Below are 19,079 nucleotides of genomic sequence, written 5' to 3'. Positions count from 1 at the left end.
TTCCAGAAGTCCTTATCCAGTACCTGGGCACATGGAAGTTGGTCAGTCTTTCCCATTTGTATTAGTTAGCTTAATAAAAAGTAAATAAAAGATTGCCTTCCATTTCAAATTGTCTTTCTCATAGTGCCACAGGCTGTTGCATTTGTGGCAGCACTGCTGGCATCTTGTCTGTTCCAACGCCAAAGACCAAAGTAACTGCATGGACTCACGCGTATCACACAGCATACTAGGTAACACATTTGCAAAAGCAAAATTAATTGATACCTGGACATCAATTATTTTAAAGTGACTATTCTTAGTAAAGTTTTGAAAACAAAGTATTTGAGCAAAGGTGCAAGTCTGCAAGCAATCTTTCTTCATTGGAGAACATGACCTCCCTGCAGAGGGTTTTTGGTTGTACCTGGGAGCTGGGATCTGTGTCTGGAATGCTGTGCTCTGCATGGATAGGAACAGAAAGTCTATGGCCAAAAGCAGTGTTGTAAATATCTAGGGATATTATCAAATATTTAATGTAGTTTGTTTTTTAGTAAAATAAAGTGTGAGTTGATACCTTTTTTGGCATAGAATTGGATTAATATGTATTTGTGTGTGAAGATCTGCTACACTTTTACAGAAACAGTTACACTGAAGTTCTGCATTTTGCTTGCTTTGTACACTATGCGATATTTTATAGATATAAAATTCACATTACAGTGTAACAATTTTTTTCCCAGCATTTTGTCACATTAGTTCATTATAAAGTCTGTCTATTGATACAGTCAATGCAGCATGAAATTATATTTAAAGTATCAACTTACCATTTTAAGAAGTGTTTTTTATATTGGAAAGAACAATTTATAGTCGTTTTTGATATCTAATACCTTTAATATTAGTAAAATTACCTCATAAACAAAGGTATGTCTTTTGGAACAGCTACTTCACTCTGGCAACAAGAATTCTAGAAGTAAAGTAGTGCAAGGTAAGGAAACATATCTGAGATGACGTTGAATGACTATTAAGTGTAAGTACCCTTTTCCAGTAGGATGCGGTTTTGTGACAAACTAAGTTGTCTGCATTACTGAATGGAAAATAGTTATGTCTGTGATATCAAACTTCTTAGTATCATAGAATGATTTGGGTTGGAAGGGACCTTTAGCGATCATCTAGTCCAACCCCCCAGCAGTGAGCAGGAACATACTCAGCTAGATCAGCTTGCTCAGAGCCCCGTCCAACCTGACCTTGAATGTTTCCAGGGATGGGGCATCGACTACCTCTCTGGGCAACCTGTAAAACCTGGGCAAATTGTAAAGAAAAATCTTTTTCAAGACTTTTGCTGCATCACTAGAAATAAGATAAAATACACTGTATTCCTCTTATATTTGATAATGTTTAAAATAATTTATATTATGATGGTTGTTTCACATCAACACAATTGAGAGTACTCTTTTTGTAAAGAGAAGATACTACTTGTCAACATGGACGTCTGACTTCTGCTTCTGGCAAAGATGATAATGTGGAGTCAGAACTTGGATGTGCTAAAAATGGATCTCACTGTATATACACAGTTAAATGGGCACCTTACAGAATGATATGGATTTGATTATTCCAACCTTCCTAGCTTTCCCAATTAATTGCTGCCTTAATGAAGGTTTTGATTTGTTCTGGTCCCCCCCCCCCCCCCCAGTTACTTCAAAATATGTATTTGTGAATGCACAGAGAAATATGCAAATGTTAAATTTGATGAGATGCACAGTTTAATACTAGGTTTGGTCTAATCATAATGTACTTGAACATTCACAGAATCACAGAATGGTAGGGGTTGGAAGAGACCTCTGGAGATCACCTTGTCCAACCCCCCTGCTTGAGCAGGCACACCCAGAGCAGGGGGCACAGGACTGTGTCCAGGTCAGTTTTGAACGTCTCCAGGGAAAGAGACTCCAACCTCCCTGGGCAGCCTGTGCCACTGCTCTGGCACCTGAAAAGTAAAGAAGTTTTTTCTCATGTTTACGTGGAACTTCCTGTGTTCCAACTTGTGCCCATTGCCCCTTGTCCTGTCATTGGGCACTAATGAAAAAGGTCTCGTCCACAGTCTTGACACCCACCCTTTAGATATTTATAGGTATCAATGAAATCCTCCCTCAGTCTTCTCTTCTCCAGGCTGAACAAACCCAAGTCTCTCAGCCTTTTCTCATAAGGGAGATGCTCCAGTCCCCTGATCATCTTCACAGGTCTCCACTGGACTTGCTCAAGCAGTTCCCTGTCCTTCTTAAACTGAGGGGCCCAGAACTGGACACAGTACTCCAAACATGGTCTCCCTAGGGTGGAGTAGAGGGGGAGGATAACCTCTCTCAACCTGCTGGCCACACTCCTTTCAATGCAGCCCAGGATACTGTTGGCCTTCTTGGCCACAAGGGCACAGTGCTGGCTCAGGGTCAGCTTCTTGTCCACCAGCACTCCCAGGTCCTTCTCAACAGAGCCACTTTCCAGTAGTTCAGCCCCCAGCCTGTACTGGTGCATGGGGCTGTTCCTCCCCAGGTGCAGGACCTTGCACTTCCTCTTGTTGAATTTCATCAGGTTTCTCAGCCCAGCTCTCCAGCCTGTCCAGATCTCACTGGATGGCAGCACAGCCTTCTGGTGTATCAGCCACTCCTCCCAGCTTGGTATCATCAGTGAACTTGCTGAGGTTACACTCTGTCCCTTTGTCCAGGTCATTGATGAATATGTTGACCAGGACTGGACCCAGCACAGACCCCTGGGGAACACTGCTAGTTACAGGCCTCCATCCAGACTCTGCTCCGTTGATCACGACCCTCTGAGCTCTGTTGTCTGTTGTCTGAGTTCTCTGTCCACCTCACTGTCCACTCATCCAACCCACACTTCCTTAACTTGCTTGTGAATGCCTTTGTGAATGTCTGGGTTTGTAACTAGAAAATTCATGGAGGTTCTGAGCAGTGAAATGTTAGTGTCTAAAAAGAAAGTAGATATATTACAATGTCTGTTTTCTAAACATGTAAAAATGCCGGGGGCAGTGAACCAGTAAATTCAAACCTCAAGAAGATGAAGCTTTTCTGTCAGAAATGAGATTACTTTTTGCTATTAATTCAGTTTTAACTTGGTGGTTACATCAGCAAGTTTGAGCGCAAGTTGTGTCATACCAGTGAAGTGATCTGTCTGAATTCTGCTCTCCATCCCCTTGCCTCCAGTGTCTGAATAGTTGTAATATTGGAAGTAGGGAAATTTAGGTGGTGTCTTCGTCCTGCTGTTTGCATGCTTTTGGCCAAAATTCAGTTAATGTGGTGGTGTGCGTCTTGCCTTGAAATGAATAACATTTGACTTTTAAAATATGTAGAAGAGATACTTATTAAGGGAAGCACAACTCAGAGAATAGCTGAAAATAATAACATTTCTATGTCTTTATTTCAGTAAAAACTGAGATTTATTCAACTTGAGATTCAATTAATTTGAAATTCAATTTACACAAATTGTTTTACCTCTAATACGTACCTGTCAGTAACATTAAAACATAATTTCATAGACCTTGAGGAATTTGAGTCAATTATAAGTATTTTTTAATTGATATAGCTGAAAAAATGAAAGTGAATTGGTAGATAGAAAAACATAAACCAGTGCAGTAAAGACTTTGTGTTCTCTGTTCATGGAACCTTCCCCTCCAGCATGCCTTTTCCTGCCTTATTCCATGAATTTAAAGTTGTTTCATCATATAATTTCTCATGGAAAATAGTAAGGGCTTAATGAGGATCAACATTTCTACTTAGTGACAAGTTTCAAATGAAGTATCAAAGTGGTTTTTTTTGTGAAGCATAGTTATGTCAAAGTGGCCAGATCTCTTTGCTCAAGCCTCTCCCGGAGATTCCGTGCCACACTTTCAAAAATGATTGAGGTACAGAGGGACAAGGGTGGGAAAAGCAGAAATCAGTACCATGCCCAAGAAATATTTAGGTTTTGCTAACGTGTTTGCATCAGGCAAGGGGGAAGTCGTCTTGGTGTTGTGATCGGCGGTGGAGTTTTGCATATTCCTTAATGTTTCTTAAAAAAAAAAAGGTTGCTTTGCTGTGCTGGTGTTTGGAAAAGTCACTACTGCTGCCCAGTGCTTTGTACCTGTATCTGCTCTGGAAGAAAATTGCTTTGCATCACACTTTTGTGCCATCCTTCTTGTGGGCCCAGCTGTTCTGCATAATCGGACTTTCCAAGTCCAGTGTCTGTTTAAGAGAAAGATAAGTTCATAAAAGGAAGAAACAGTAAGGAAACCAACCTTCCAGTGAGAATAGTGCCACAATACATCAATTTCTGAACAGCTGTCCATGCATTAGTTTTGAACTTATCTGGGTATTTGTAGCTGCAAAGCCCAGTGAGGAAAAACATGACTCACCTATGATGTGTTATTTTGTTTTACAGGAAAAGGCTCAGTGCTTTCAGAAGGCTCTTGCTTCCCAAGCAGATAAATCCACGCAGACAGAACTCGTAGGCCATGATGTAAGTAGCTGTATCAAACAGTATTTTTTTATCATCTTTGTGGGTGTTCAAACTTCTGTCAGCCTGTTTGCTGCTGTTGTGTCCGTGCATTGATTGAAGGGGATTTACTGGAACACCATTCATCCTTAGCTCTTAAATGATTCTAAAATACCTTCTGAAACATGAGAAGATAATTACAACTACCTGCCAGCATACCAATGCCCTATTAATTTTATGCTTTACAAAGAGCTGAGAATTAACGTATGTGAATGTGGAGGGATGTGTATTAGCGGATTGCAATTTTTTTTTCAGCATTCATTTACACACTTATTGACAATTTGAAGAGGTTATTATATTTATAATCACCATATGCTGTCAAAAAATATTTGAATTTTGGAAGATAATGGAATAAATAGTTTCACCAAGTGATGGTAAAATTCTGTTTCTTGAAGAGCATCTGTCAGAAGTTCTGCTAGAAGGTGAATTGATAGTATGTATCCTCATGCAACAATATAGTCAAGGAAGATTCTTTAACCGTACAAATATATTTTTCCTCAGTTTTTTTTAAATGAAAGTATCCTATCATGGCACATTGGTAGAATATGTGTAAAAGATTGATTCACTTGCTTATATAAGCCTTCTTGAATAATCTTCTATTAAGGATGCCACAATGTGGCACAGTTGTGTTGGGTGATTTGAGCAAAATGTAACAATACTTCTTACCGAAGACCGTTCTGCAAAATAAGGCTGTGGTTCTGCATTGGTGTATATCAACATGCTGCTTCAAATTTATAAAAAGAACACTGGAATTAAAGCAGGTTTTGAAACCTTCCTTTCAGTGTGTTTTGTATCAGTGGAGCGTTAAAGGTTTGTCTTCTAGACTTTGGATAGTCTTCTGAAGATAGAAACATAAGAATTTCACATTTTAATCTCAAAAGTTCTTGAAGCATACTACACTTTGATGTGTTTAGGCTGTCTTTTAAGCTGATTCAAGCCAAGGGTATGCACCTTTTTCTGGACAACAATGTAGTTATAATTATTATTTTTATATGTGTTACTCAGCACTTGTGGGTTGTTTGGTTGGGGTTTTGTTGAGTATTTTTTTTAATTTAGGGCAAACAAGTCAATACTTCACTCAGTGTACCTATCTGCACTAATTTCTTGTTCACGGGTTGCCAGATATGAGCCCTAATGTTCCTACTGTGTCTGTGAAATAATGTCTGTTGGAATTTACTGAAACTGTGAGGTGTATGTGTGTAATGGTGAAAATCCCATAGTATTCCAAAATACTTGAAAACATTTTTATATGTTGCAATGCTATATCCCTTTCTTCTCGGACTAATTATCTTTAACAGCTGCTTTATTACATCTTAGATGTTAAATAAAAGTCTTCCACTGAAAACGAGAATAAGCAATTGGTAGGGTTGGTTTGGGGTTTTTTCTGGTTGTTTTTTAAACAGATGTGATTTATGCATTTGGTTGTTCTCTCCCAAATCAAGTATGCGGTATCTCATGCTGCAGAAATCTATGCTGTTAACAGATGTTTTTTTTTCCTTTTTCCAGTCTGTGTTCCCTTGCAGGATGGGGAAAAGGAGGTCTTCTGCCACTAAAGTAGATTGCTGATACTCCAATAAAATTAAAATCTCTTCCCCCAAACAGATACAGTTTTCTGTCTGAGATCTGAATATTAAAAATAATAACAACAATAATTATTAAAAAATCCTTTCCTTTAGCAGCATTCTCTTCAACATTAGTGGAAGACAGGTTTCAGCCTCCCCTGGTAAAATGCCTCTACCACATCATGTTTGCAATCACCTATTTTCTTATATAGGGTGATGCAATGCAAGAACAAAAGGAAATGTGGAATGTTTTTGTATGGAACAACACATCCACCTGTGTTTATCTGGTACAGAGTACTTGTGAAAATTGCATTACAGAAATTGTTTACAGAGAAATCTGAATTAATCTACAGGAATACAATATGCTTACTGTGATCATCATGAAGGGAATTCAGTGAAGAAGAATGTGCAAATAGAGTTACTACTTTTTGTAACATCGTTAAAAACTTTTCGTTGTCACCTATCTGTTAGAATGTGCAGCTTTTCTTCAAAGGATAGCTATTGCTGGTAATGATAGGTTCAACTGTGTTTCTGTCGAAACCAAGTAGCAATTATGTTTGTATTCTTTGCTTTTATATGACATTTTAAAGAGCAAGTTGTTACCCTGGCAAGTAGTATCTGTACATCGTTTTATTCAGGATGTATGTGTGCATAACTATAAGAATAATGTGTTGATGTGAAAGTAGATTAAATAGAAAAACACAAAACAGATCAGAAAAAGCAAGATATAATTTTCACCCCATTAGTCACCCATTTTGACGATAGCATACACTGAATACTTAAGGTATCTAGTTTAACAGGTAAGCAGAAAATTTAAGTTCATTCCGTCATCACCACAGATTTGCAGCTGTAATTCCAAAAATATTAACAAAAAAAAAGTCATCTGTTTTTTTTCTCCTTAACACAACTTTAGAAGCTAACAATAGTTGGATTAAAGTGTTATCAGGAATTTGCATTGCATTATTTCATCAATGTTGTACAAATATTGATATACACTCCAGAATGTAGTACTTCAGAAATCCTTAAGTTAGTGCTTCTGTGAATAGTTTGTTTCGTGCTCTTTCATATTCTTTTGTTTCACTGTATAAACTTAGTAGTTGCCTATTTTGCAGTACAAAAAACCTGAGACAGGTTAGCCCCAAAAGAAACCAATGCTCCTGGACAACATCTCCAGTAGTTGAGAGGCTATTCTTTAGCCTTAAAGTTCATTCAGATGTGTTGTAAAAGTAAATGGGAGTTCTGACTTTGACTTATCTCGGCAAGGTATTAATCCTTTTGTCCATAGGGTCTACACTAATGAAAAAAAAAAAGGCTAGAGGCTAATCTATATTTAGGGTGAAGAAGGAAGAAATACAATGTTTCAAAGGGAAGAAATGTTCCCATCTCTGTGGAGCTGTCCCGAAAAGTTTAAATGGTGTTGACTGAGTGTTTTGGCTAAGTATTTGAGAGGTTACCAGAATGGAAGTTAATATAGTGTATTTTATGCTAGTAGATATAACATGATTACAGTCAGATTCTGGCTATCAGGATGATCAGCAAAGTTTGGACCATGCAGTCCCCTGCATAACCTGTAAATTGCCAGATAATATTTCTGATAGATTTCTGTTTTCTCCCATGCAGCACACTGAGATTTTTCAGCTGAAATTGCTTTAGAGTACTGTATTGCAAGCAAGTGGAAGCTAAACTCTGTAGCAGCAATTTTTCTCATGAAGCACTGTTTGAACTGGAAAGCACGCTGCTTAATCTATTTTCTGTATGAAAACGATCTAATATGACAATTATGGAATTAAAACATAAAGTTTAAAACAAGTTTTGTTAAGGAGGCAAAAGGTTTTCCGTGATGAGAAATGCTACAATTAACACGACCACTTTGCTACTTGACTAACTTGAAAGTAAAATAGCAAGCCAGATGCTGTGTGTGTTCAAGGGAAGACATTAGAAAGTAATCCAGGTTTCTTAGAAACCTAATTGCTTTCTACTGCAGAATGTCAAGGGATTTCCACCTTATGATAGTCCTAAATTTAGTCTGTTTTCCAATATGTGTACTGAGAATAATTTAAAACATGTTGGGATTCTTGCAGAAAGAGCCATGTGTGCAACAGATTGATGTGGGAGACTGCTAAATAATAAATTATTAATGTGTCTTAAATAATCAATGTCAATTTAACCTCCTCCACCTTGCTTTGTTTGCAAAGCCCTATTTTACTGCGAGTTCGAGGAATAATTTCTTCCATGTTGATCAGGTTACTAAAATGGACCAGAAGTTGACTAAATACAGTCAACTAGTGCTGCGACTGATTACAAGATCATGTTAAGCAATACAGCTCTACTGAAGGCTACTAGCTAAATAGGTAGTCCAAAGGATCATACAGGCATCACGCAAACACTCTGCAGCATGTGCCGTTGCTAATGAGTTTTCATTAAAATGTGTCTTGAAAGCAGAATTAAACAACCACGGTAGAGTTCTCTATGTCATCGAAAGAGGTCAGACTCAGCGCTGCTTTGTCATTCTTTATCAGTCCTTGGATGAAGAGAATTTGTACTTAATTTTATTCTACACAGAGTAGAAATTCCTAAGAGCTGACAGTATCTCTACAGTGTCTTTTCTGTGTTTGCCTTGTGCTGATATTATAGGTTGCATATCTCAGAACTGCTATTCTCTTAATTCTGTTTTCCATACTGAGAGTAAAGCTGATGTAAACAGGTTTTGGACTGGTCCTTAATTCATTCCCCATTTAATGAGAATCCTTTCCAGTTTAGTGCTCCTGACGTTTTATATTATGCTTCTAGAGCCTCAGACACCAAACTTGTGTGCTATTGCTCCTGATCTGGTTACTGTTTGATTCGCATAGCTACAAAAAAAAATTACCTTTCCCCAGCGATCACAGGCATTGTGTTTATGACAGTGCTGGGCGATCCACAAGTAGGCACTGACTCTAAACACCTCTACTACCATGCAATATTAAAATTAATAATTATCCATACTAACACATTTTTGGGGTATTTGTTTTGTAGCTTGCTGTGCAGCATGCCTCTGTTTCGCTCTCAAAGCCTGTGCACTGCGTTTCTGTGTTTCACTAGGAGGGAGCAGAAGACGTGGAGGTGGATGCTCCAACTGCTCCCTTCCACCTCCCTTCTGTGCTCCTCATCCTCCCTGGCAGCCAGCGAGCATGGTTTATGGATGCTGTGAGGGACTGTGTTGTGCTGTGTCCTCGACTTTAGGAAGGGAGGAGAACATAATAATGAAGTGCTTGAACTTCTTCACCTTTCCAGTTTAATCTAAGTATATTCCCACCCACAGTATTCTATAGTTTGTTACAATGTGGAAAGATTTGCATTTTGCCACCTAAAACAGAAAATACATCCTGCTTCTGCCTCCCCCCTCCTCGGAGACTGATGTCCACCTGCTATTGTATGTTACCACTAGATTACTCATCTTCATTTATTTCTTATTTTCGCTCTATGTTTCTTTTCTATACAGTGAAATAATGCATACTTGTGCATAATATACCTTTCTCTAATGCAAAATTATTTACAAAAAAATAAGTACCTTTAGAAATCAGATAGACCAGTAACCATTTTAGTCTTTGCTTTGCTTGTACTCTGTGTACCTATTTGTATCTGGATATTTAAGTTGCCCTTGGCATGCTATTTCCTTTCCCACAACTTCCTCTAGCAATCATTTTCTCTTCCTCTCATGTCCAATTTCCTTTTTTCTTTAGCACACAATTTCGAAATCTATGTGTTTTTTAGGATGTCCTACTTGTGCAAATTCTGTCAAACTTTTCATATATTAATAGTGAAATTTTCACTGAAACTTTTTCTGTTTTAATGATTGCCTCCCACCAACCCTACTGAACATATTGCCTCACCATCCAACCCTAAATTCCATTTAGCCACATGAACGTGAATGAATTGTTACATGTAGCACTGGTCACTACACTGATAAACAGTTCAAGTTACCAGTGCTCAACTTGCCAGAGGATGCTTGCTTATGCCGAGGGTTTGGTATCTGTTGTGCTATACAAAAAGTGATACAGGTTTTCACATAAATGAACTTCAAAAGTAACTGGGCTCTGGGACAGAAACTGAGACTTGCCATGTGGAAAAGACAGGCTTCCGCTAAACGCTTTAATTCTGTGGCTGATTATCAACAGGTATTATGCATTTAATCTTGCCATGTCTAGGAATAAAGAACAGTAAAATTTACATTCTGTAGTGGTGCTCAATTAGTATGAATGATCTTTGGTTTTGATTTGTGGAATGCAAGTTGGCTTCTGGTTGCTTGTATAAACAAATTGCGTGCTGTTTAAATATTGTTAGTAATATGTGGCTTGATGATATAATAGCTGAGTTTCCTCATAGATCAGAACTTAATAGTACATCGTAGTCTCTGTATCTTTAAAAATATTGTCGTCCTGTAATATACTCTGCAATAACAGTGCAATGGCTTTTTTCCCCATTAAATTTTTCGTCTTTCTACCTGTTCTACATTTCTCTGTCATAATCTTCTGTCTTTGTATCTACAGCTATGCTGTAGCTATCTTGCTTTTAAAGTGCAAGAAAATATGATTTACTTAGAAGTATTGACCAGACTTAGGGTCACTAACTTTTGCTTAGATGTCTTGGGGTGGGGGAGAAAAGAAGGGGCAGAAGGAAAGGAGGGTGTTTAGTTATTACTACTTACTCATCCTTGAATTTCTTTTTTTGAAGATAGTGGTTTCCCCACTTTTTCTGCTTTAGCTCCATCACTGTCTCCTCCTTAGAGTTCTCCAGAAGTTTACTTTTTCACTTAAGCTTATCCATCTAGACTTTGTCTCATTTCTTATTTTTACTTTAATTCCTGTGTAGTACTTACAAAAGAGTATGAATTACCAAAATGTTATTGCAGTAGTATATTTTCAGCGTGTTATAGTTACATTGTTTCTGTCATAAAGATGCTACCAGGAAGCTCATGACATTCTAAGTATTACTTAAATGAGCAGTTATGCCTAGAATTGATAACGTGTTTTTATTACATCAACTCTGGTTTGTTACACTAAGGATAGAAAGAAGTAGGACACTGACAAACAAGACCATTAAATAATTTTTATTTGATTGAAATTTAAAAGACATCCTTGTCCCACTAGATTATACTTTGCTGACTCGATGCATTATGCTAAATACTAGCAGTGTCCTATTTGTAAGGCCAGAGAGTGGTTTGGGAATATCTCAGCAGGACTGAAATAGTTTGGATTTTGTTCAAAGAATGAACTGAGAATTTAGTAGAGTGCATTCAAAAACAATCAGAAATTCTCAAACATAGCAACGTTTCGCAATAGGCTTTGAGTATATTTTCTTAAAAATGATGAAAACTTGGAATCACCTGTAAGAAAAGATCAACAAACAAAATTCAGAAATGAGGCATGGATAGCCACTGTGTTATAAAGCAACAGATATGGTTTTTGTCATATTAGTATATTTAAAGTGAATGCTTTTTAATGCAGAATGATCTACTTACAGAGTTTTATCATAATGTGGAAATGTTTTCATGTTGTGTGCATGCTGCATGTAGATTGCTTCTATTAGCATCAACTAACTCATTCTGGTGACCTTTTCCCTGTACAAACATGACATCTGTTGTATATAACTGTTTTCTAACCAGAACTGTTTCATGCACAAGCTGACGAGTCATATTTCTGGCTTTGTATGTGTTGTCACTTAATTCCTTGTTACGCTGATCGTTGGTGTGAAAGAAGTTTATTATTACACACTGCCTGCATGGTTGCATACAGCAGAAATAATAATTTTTCATTTAACTTTGTATTGCCATCAAACAGTGCATCTTTAAGATTTCATTTCATTGCTTTTTCTTTTTTTTTTCTTTTTTTTTTTTTTTAAAGGCCCTGTGGAATTCTCCATGTTCTGAAGGCTTAGTTTACAAACCTATCAGCATCTCATTGGTTCCATCATTATTAAATTAAAACACAACTTCTGGACACTCTGTATTTATGGATTTAATTGAATACTTCTGTATATGAGATGAGCTGCAAGTTACGCTTACTGGCAAAATGCTACTACTCCATATAATATTTGTATTATCAACAGTCAAACATTACTTTTTTGGCAGCAATAGCTTCATTATTAAATATATCTATGAATAAATTATTAGTAAGCTATCACAAAGTTGTTATCTGAAATAAAACTTAATTACTCTTACCAGTTTGTGCAATTAATCATCCATTGGTGATTCACTACAAGTAAGAAAATACTTCAGTGATGCTTGTGTCTGAGATTGAAAATATACGTCTTCAAGATCTGGAAACCACTAGTTTTTTAAAACCTCTATTTTTTTTGTCTTCCATTAATAATAGTTTTGCACCATTGTGAATATAGGGTCTGCACCTTTCAATACATGCTCTATTCAATGAATGTTCATAATTATGTATGTAATTTTCATGTGTGATTCAAGAGACATTTCTGCAGGGGATTTGGTAAGTTTTTACAAGGTCAGAATTTACCCAGCTTTACACAGGAAATAGGAGAGCTGCTCCTAAAAGCACACACACTGATTTTTGAATCAAATAGAATCATAGCTTTACTCTACTTTTTATCTTATTTTCTGAGTACTTCAGCTTCTAAGAAACTCTGCTAAGACAGCACCGATACATGTGAGCAAAGTGAATATTGTGTTTGCTGGACACGAATGTGCTACATGAGTGGATAGCATTTGTTGTCTGAAGCGGGGTGAGCGCGTGTAATTCCTGGTTTATGGCTTTATTAAGCAAGAAATCAGAAGCAAACTGGAGAATTCACCGCAAACCCTGTCACCACTGTTAGTTGCTTCTGTATTCCCTTACCCAGGATTGATTTAATTCATCCAAGGATAGACTCTACACCCGCCCTTACCAGGTAAGATAAAAAGGTGGTTGTGCCATCAGTATTCTTAAAGCTTTCCAGCTAATACCTTTCCTTACTAACAAGAGATGGTACCTGAATCTTGTTACACTGCCATTTTGATCAGGCCTTGCAGCATACAATAATAACAGTTTTTCAACTGGAGCAACTGTTTAGCACCTGTGGCTTTAATTTCAGAGGACATATTGCTCGTAACACTTCAGCAGTTATTCTCACATGGATCTGAACTGAAAATAAAAGCAATCCACTAAATATTAATGCAAGTCTTTAAATGGAATGCGCCTTCCTCAAAGGTGATTTTGCATTATGTTGGCTGATTCCGTACCACTTAACATGGTGTTATTGTTTATCGATCTTATATAATCTTTTCTTCTTTTGTTCGTAACAGCCATCTTCAAGCATCCTCTCTCGCCCTTTTGGTCAGGCTTCCTGAAACTTCTTTGTATGTGCAATTGCATAGTTTTTATTGTATTTGTTGGAAGTGTATTGAAAAACCAATTAAGTAGCAAATACATAATTTAAAGAAATACCAGAAATGAACATGTGCGTATTATCCTTTTGAATTTCACCTTCCTCCTTGAACTTCATCTCTTGTCATTTGGCTTCTCTTCCTTGGTACCAGAAAACACCATCTGCATAGAAATGCCTACCTCTTGCTGTCTGTTATCCTTTCTTTTTTCATCACCATCTTTATTATGGTAATATTTCAGTCCATGTAGGATACTGTTGTCTGGCAGAGGATAGAGAGGACATTTTATATTGTGATGCTTTGCTTAAAGAAGTACGTATTGGGAATGGGAAAAAAACTGTGTAAGTCAATGCAAGAAGAAGAGTGGAAGAAAAAAAACATTTCAGGATTCCTATGAGAAGAAAACAAGTTTCACTTCCTAAATTAACAAGCTTTTTACCTGCTCATCCTAGGTATATGAAAGAACACTCAGAATACTCAAACAGCTGGTGTATTTCTAAACCTGTTGCCTGATAGAGGTGTTGCTAGCAGCTATCACTTCGGTGCAAAACAGAACACAGTCCTTTGACTTTCGGGGGTAAAGAGCGTAGGTGTTGGGATTTTAACTTTCCCAGGAAATCACCCATCATTTCCAATATCTTTTTTGCAATTTCTTTGTTTTACTTTCATTTTTCTATAACTTTACGAAACAATATGAACTAATAAGAAATTAATAAGTTTGGTTCTTTGCTCACATAGCACATGGAAAAAATCATGATTGACAAGTAATATTCAGACTTTCAGAGTTCAAGGAGACAGGATCGGTGTAGGCAAAGCCCACACTTTATATGCATAGACAAGAACCTAGTCTAATTAAAGTCTTAACATTCTGATCAAAGATTTTTTTTTAATTATTCCAGTTACAGTGAAGTTACTAGCACATCTAGTTAAACAGTCAAGAGTTAAATGTACATAACGTTTCTGGTACCTTCTCCTTTCTTTGATGTATCGCTCAGTCTTGCACCACCTCTCTTGTGAAGGCTGATGATTTCAGGTCGGTCACGGGAGTGGTAGCACTGCAGTAAATCTGGTATCACAGCTCCTGGGCAGGAGTCTGATGTTAGTGTTGATGATTTTTCTCCTCACTTTGGAATCAGGTTGGGAGCTCTCTGATATGTTTGTTAACGTGTTGTGCACCTTGCTCTTTATCATTGATTTCAAGTTCACATGACATCTCTGTTATTCTTACAACTGGTTTTACCACACTCCAGAGGTTTCTTTCCTTTTGGGGTGAGTAACTGGCCACTGCTGAGTTGTTCATAGTCCTGGGGCCTCTAGTGTCATCCAGTGGCTGTAATTATTTGGATTGCTTGTTATTGAAAGATCATTATTCACAGAGTAAGTGCTTGTTATTGATATCTGTAAGATGCAAACATATAGCTGACAAAGCTACCCCTGCATGCCGTCGCTACCAAAACCCTGCCATGTAAGCCCACACCAAGTATTATGCCACATGACTGAAAAGCTGAACAACAGCTAGTGCAGAAAAGATAGTCATTAGGTAACTGCTCTTAAGATCTAAGGCAAATATACAGGCAGGCCAGACAAAAACAAATCTTGATGCCCATGTTAGCTTAATCTGAGACTTGCGTCTTGTTACAAGAAAGAGCAATACTGTGTTAACTGGGATACAATGGTAAAACAGTATTGGCAAAATACTTTGTTCTCATTCTGAGCATCGACATTTAACAAGTGCAGAGGTTTGTTGTTTTAACTAGTACACGTAGTTCTTTCTCCATTTGGTGCTTTGCAAGTGCTACCAGATAACCTGAGTTTGCTTTCTGTGCTTTCCTCCAGGGATTTGCGAATGTGCGAGTGCAATGCTGTTTGATATAGTACAAGAGGGGAAAAAGTAGAAATTGAGTCACTGGATTTAAAATTAACACGGGTGCAAATGTTACAGCTAAAGCAAATATTCTGTGGTAAATGCTGAGAGGTTGAGAAGGAACCAGAGTGATTTTAACAGTTAAAAGCAGTCAGAGAGGCAGACAAGTCTCAAAAAGCCTGGGGTGGGATAGAAAGGCAGAAAGGTTATGTCCTGCTTGAATTGAAGGGGATTTCCTTTCATTTGTCAGTACCTTTTTTTATTTTATTTAATTAATATTCTTGAAGTAATTTCAGTATGAAAACATGCAGAACAGCATGAATACTGGTGTATAAACTATTCTTCTGTACCTCAATATGCATTTGGGCCAATAAAGAATTCCTGTAGCTTACAATATTTACAACAGGTCTCTAAAATGGTTTGAAACACAATCATTGAGGCTGTTTGTGGACATAGGTACTGTGTGCATGGTGAAAGGGCTAGAAATGTTGTTCTTAAATAGTTAGGAGATCAGTGGCTTATCTTCTGGAGCTCGGTTTACCCAATGTTAATAAGTGTTTTTTAGGTATATGTACACTATTTGGTCATTTAGATTATGGTTTAAACTTTTCAGTATGCTTTAGACTTTCATATAAGCATTAAAACTGAAAGGGCTTGGGAGGAAAGAGTTAGCATACAATATATGACCTATGTTATACCAATAATAGAAACAGAAAATGCCATTTGTATCCCGGACTCATTACTAGTACTTTCTCAGTAGAAGCGCAGTGAGATCTATATCCACACTGTGTGCTCTGCCTTTGTATCAATAGAGTGCTCTTCTAGTATTTATTTATTAATTTTTAGTAATGGAAGTTTCTACTTCTTAACAGTCAACAGAATGTTAACATAAATGATAAAACAGAAAAGACATTAAATTGAAAACAGAATCTACTGCATACCAGCAATAAAAGGAAAAAAGTTCTGTTTGATTACTAGCAAATGCACTGCAAAAAACCATGCAAAGATAGATTTTTGTGTGTGCGTGTATTAAATCACACTGAAATTGAAAGCACATGAATTAGATACCACATTACAACTTTATATTCAGTACCAGCTTCATTACTTTCAGGGAAATTTTTATTCATCTAAGATGATCCAGGAAAACCTTTTGGTGGTGCTATCAATGTGTACTATCATGATGAAATTAAGTCATAGCTTTGTATTTGATGGTAAAATGGGAGGGCTTGATCTATACTGTGTAATGGCGCATACATACTATGAAATATTTGGAGAGAAATGCCTCTATCTTCACTGGCGTAATATTATGTTTTAAGTGAAGAATAAGAAAAGCACAAATGCATGAGAGGAATAGATGATAGAGGCAGTAGGAACTTCATACCTTGAATATATGAAACAAATTTAAGTGCACACATCAGAGACATGAGCTTCCTAATGTGCAAGTATTATGAAGGGTACATGTGCACATATATTTGTGCATCTGTGTACATCTATATTTCATCTTCCAGCCTGTTACGTGACTGAGGAGAAAGAGTAAAGCAGAGACAAATCTATTACAGGAGTCTTGTCAGGTTATGAATAAATTCTTTAAAGAGAACCCCTAGGAAATTGCCAAGTTTCAGGTATCACAGAAATAAAGACAACATGAAGACAGACAAGTCTTGTTGGTTAGAGTGGAAGTTTGCAAAAGGGCCGGTTCAGTGGTCCTATGTGGCTCCAGTGGAGTCAGCTTTTTAAGATTCTGTATGTTTTGCAAGCTTCCAGGTACCCTGAAAAACTCAAGTAATTGCAGAACATGAATAAGAACTCTGAGACTGGCGATGAACAGTTGGCTTTTCAGATGTTGTTATGTATCTTCTCATACTCCCAGTGTCACAATGTTTTTGAAGGCTTTTGGAACTGTTCCCTGGTGCTAGAAGGTGCTTACTAGGGAAAGAGTAGCTAACAGGTTAGTTGCCTACCAAAGACTGTTTCATAGTCTCCATCTCTGGAGGTATTTAAAAGAAGGCTAGACGTGGTGCTTGAGGATATGGTTTAGTGGTGGACTTGGCAGTGATAGGTTAGCGGTTGGACTTGATGATCTTAAGGGTCTTTTCCAATCTTAACGATTCTATGATTCTATGATATATGTGTATAGCAAAATAAATGCAGGCATTTTTAATCATTGTGGTAACTGGACAGAAGCGAGCACATCGTCTATATGTGAGAAGCCTTCTGAATTGCAAAACTGAATATAAGACGAGCTGAAGCCACAGATGTTATTTATGGGACTCTGGAAATGGTGAGAGCATTCCAGTGAACTCAAGGCAGGGCTATGAGGTTGTGTCATTTGTTCTTTCCTGCTTTTTAACTGGGGTCTAGAACTGAAGGGCTGACTATGCTCCAGGAACTGCTCCAGCATGGGCTATCCATGGGCTGCAGTTCCTTCAGGGCACTTCCACCTGATCCAGTGCTGTGCTCTCCAGAGGCTGCAGTGTGGATATCTGCTCCTGTGCCTGGAGCAGCTCCTCTCCCTTCTTCACTGGCCTTGCACTTCACAGGGCTTTTTCTCACCTCCTTTTTCCTTCACTCCTCTGCTTTCTGGTGTTTTGCCCTTTCTTAAATATGTTTTCACAGAGGTGCCACCAGCTTTACTGTTGCTTACCACTGGTGGGTCCATTGTGGAACTGGCTGGAAGTGCCTGTGTTTGGCACTGGGCAGCCCCTGATCTCACAGAGACCACCCTGCAGCCCTCCTGCTGCCAACACCTTGCTGCATAAAACAGTTGCAAAAGCAAACAGAAGCAAAGCATGGCCCCGTAGTTGACCTACATGGAGTGAATGTTAATAATCTTATAATTGTTTTTCATGTTAGGAAAATGCTTCCCTGGACTTACACATCTGTTGATATGTGAGGAGTAAGTATTATAAAACGGTTGATTAGGTATGTGAGTTGAGATATGCAGCAAATTCAGAAACTAATGAAACTTCGCATAACTTCTGTTCCAAAATACCTGGATATGCTGAGACTGGTGGTGTTGCTCATGACTACTGTGGATCACACAGTGTAGTAGCACACTACTTTGGAGTGAGAGAGAAAATGTCGGCAGAACTTCCATTGGTTCCTCAGGCCAAGAGACCCTTTTTTCCTACAGGAGTTGGGCATTACATTGGGTGTGTCAAACAGGTGTTCCAAGCCTCAGAAAGAAAATTTTTACAAATAATATTACTCCTATTTAATTACATTCTCAGAACAATTAGCCTTAATGAATTACACAAAAAATTGGAGTTTTGCTTGCAAGCTGATCTGAAAAATCAATGAATTGATTGGGATATTGTATTAAATTGCTTTAAGACTGGAATTCTTTCTTGGTAGTATGGAGTTAAGAACAAGTGTTTCAATTAGAGGTCATCCGGTTTATCTGGAACTCTGTTCAATTTATTTGGGAGAAGGTGATCTTTAATGTCAGTGGAAAGGTCTAATTTTAAAAAATATTGAAATCAATATGTATTCTTTTTGGGATACAGTCTTCCTTTATTCTCATTCAAAATACTCTAGCAATCAAATTTTTTATAAGAATGGCCAAATTAAAGGTAGCATATTTTTAAGGAGGCAGTTGTGTCCTTGTAATGGCAGTGAATTAGTGTTGCATTTAATATTGCTATACTGGAAAGTCTTTGACCAAGTGGTGTGCCACATGTTTATCAGCACTCCTGTGTCTGAGGTGATTCTTCATCACATTTTCTGTTACATCCGTACAATGCTTTAGAGTGTGAAGGCTTGATGTCAACCAAATAGG

The 19,079-nt window shown here is 37.6% G+C and overlaps 1 protein-coding gene across 6 annotated transcripts in view; it reads left to right on the top strand.

Moving 5' to 3' along the window:
- CCSER1 (coiled-coil serine rich protein 1) overlaps positions 1 to 19,079 on the top strand; it is a 735,398-nt gene that overhangs the window by 456,045 nt on the left and 260,274 nt on the right. For 5 of the 6 annotated variants that reach the window (XM_075090839.1, XM_075090838.1, XM_075090840.1 and 2 more), the window contains exon 9: positions 4,396 to 4,473. In XM_075090839.1, coding sequence (XP_074946940.1) covers positions 4,396 to 4,473 — 78 coding nt within the window. Of the gene's footprint in view, positions 1 to 4,395; positions 4,474 to 11,953; positions 13,483 to 19,079 lie in introns of those variants that run through there. The other variant, XM_075090842.1, reaches the window with a different exon arrangement.

This window comes from Phalacrocorax aristotelis, chromosome 4 (assembly GCF_949628215.1).
Source record: "Phalacrocorax aristotelis chromosome 4, bGulAri2.1, whole genome shotgun sequence".
NCBI classification, from domain to species: Eukaryota; Metazoa; Chordata; class Aves; order Suliformes; family Phalacrocoracidae; genus Phalacrocorax; species Phalacrocorax aristotelis.
This window is presented reverse-complemented; position numbering and strand designations above follow the sequence as displayed.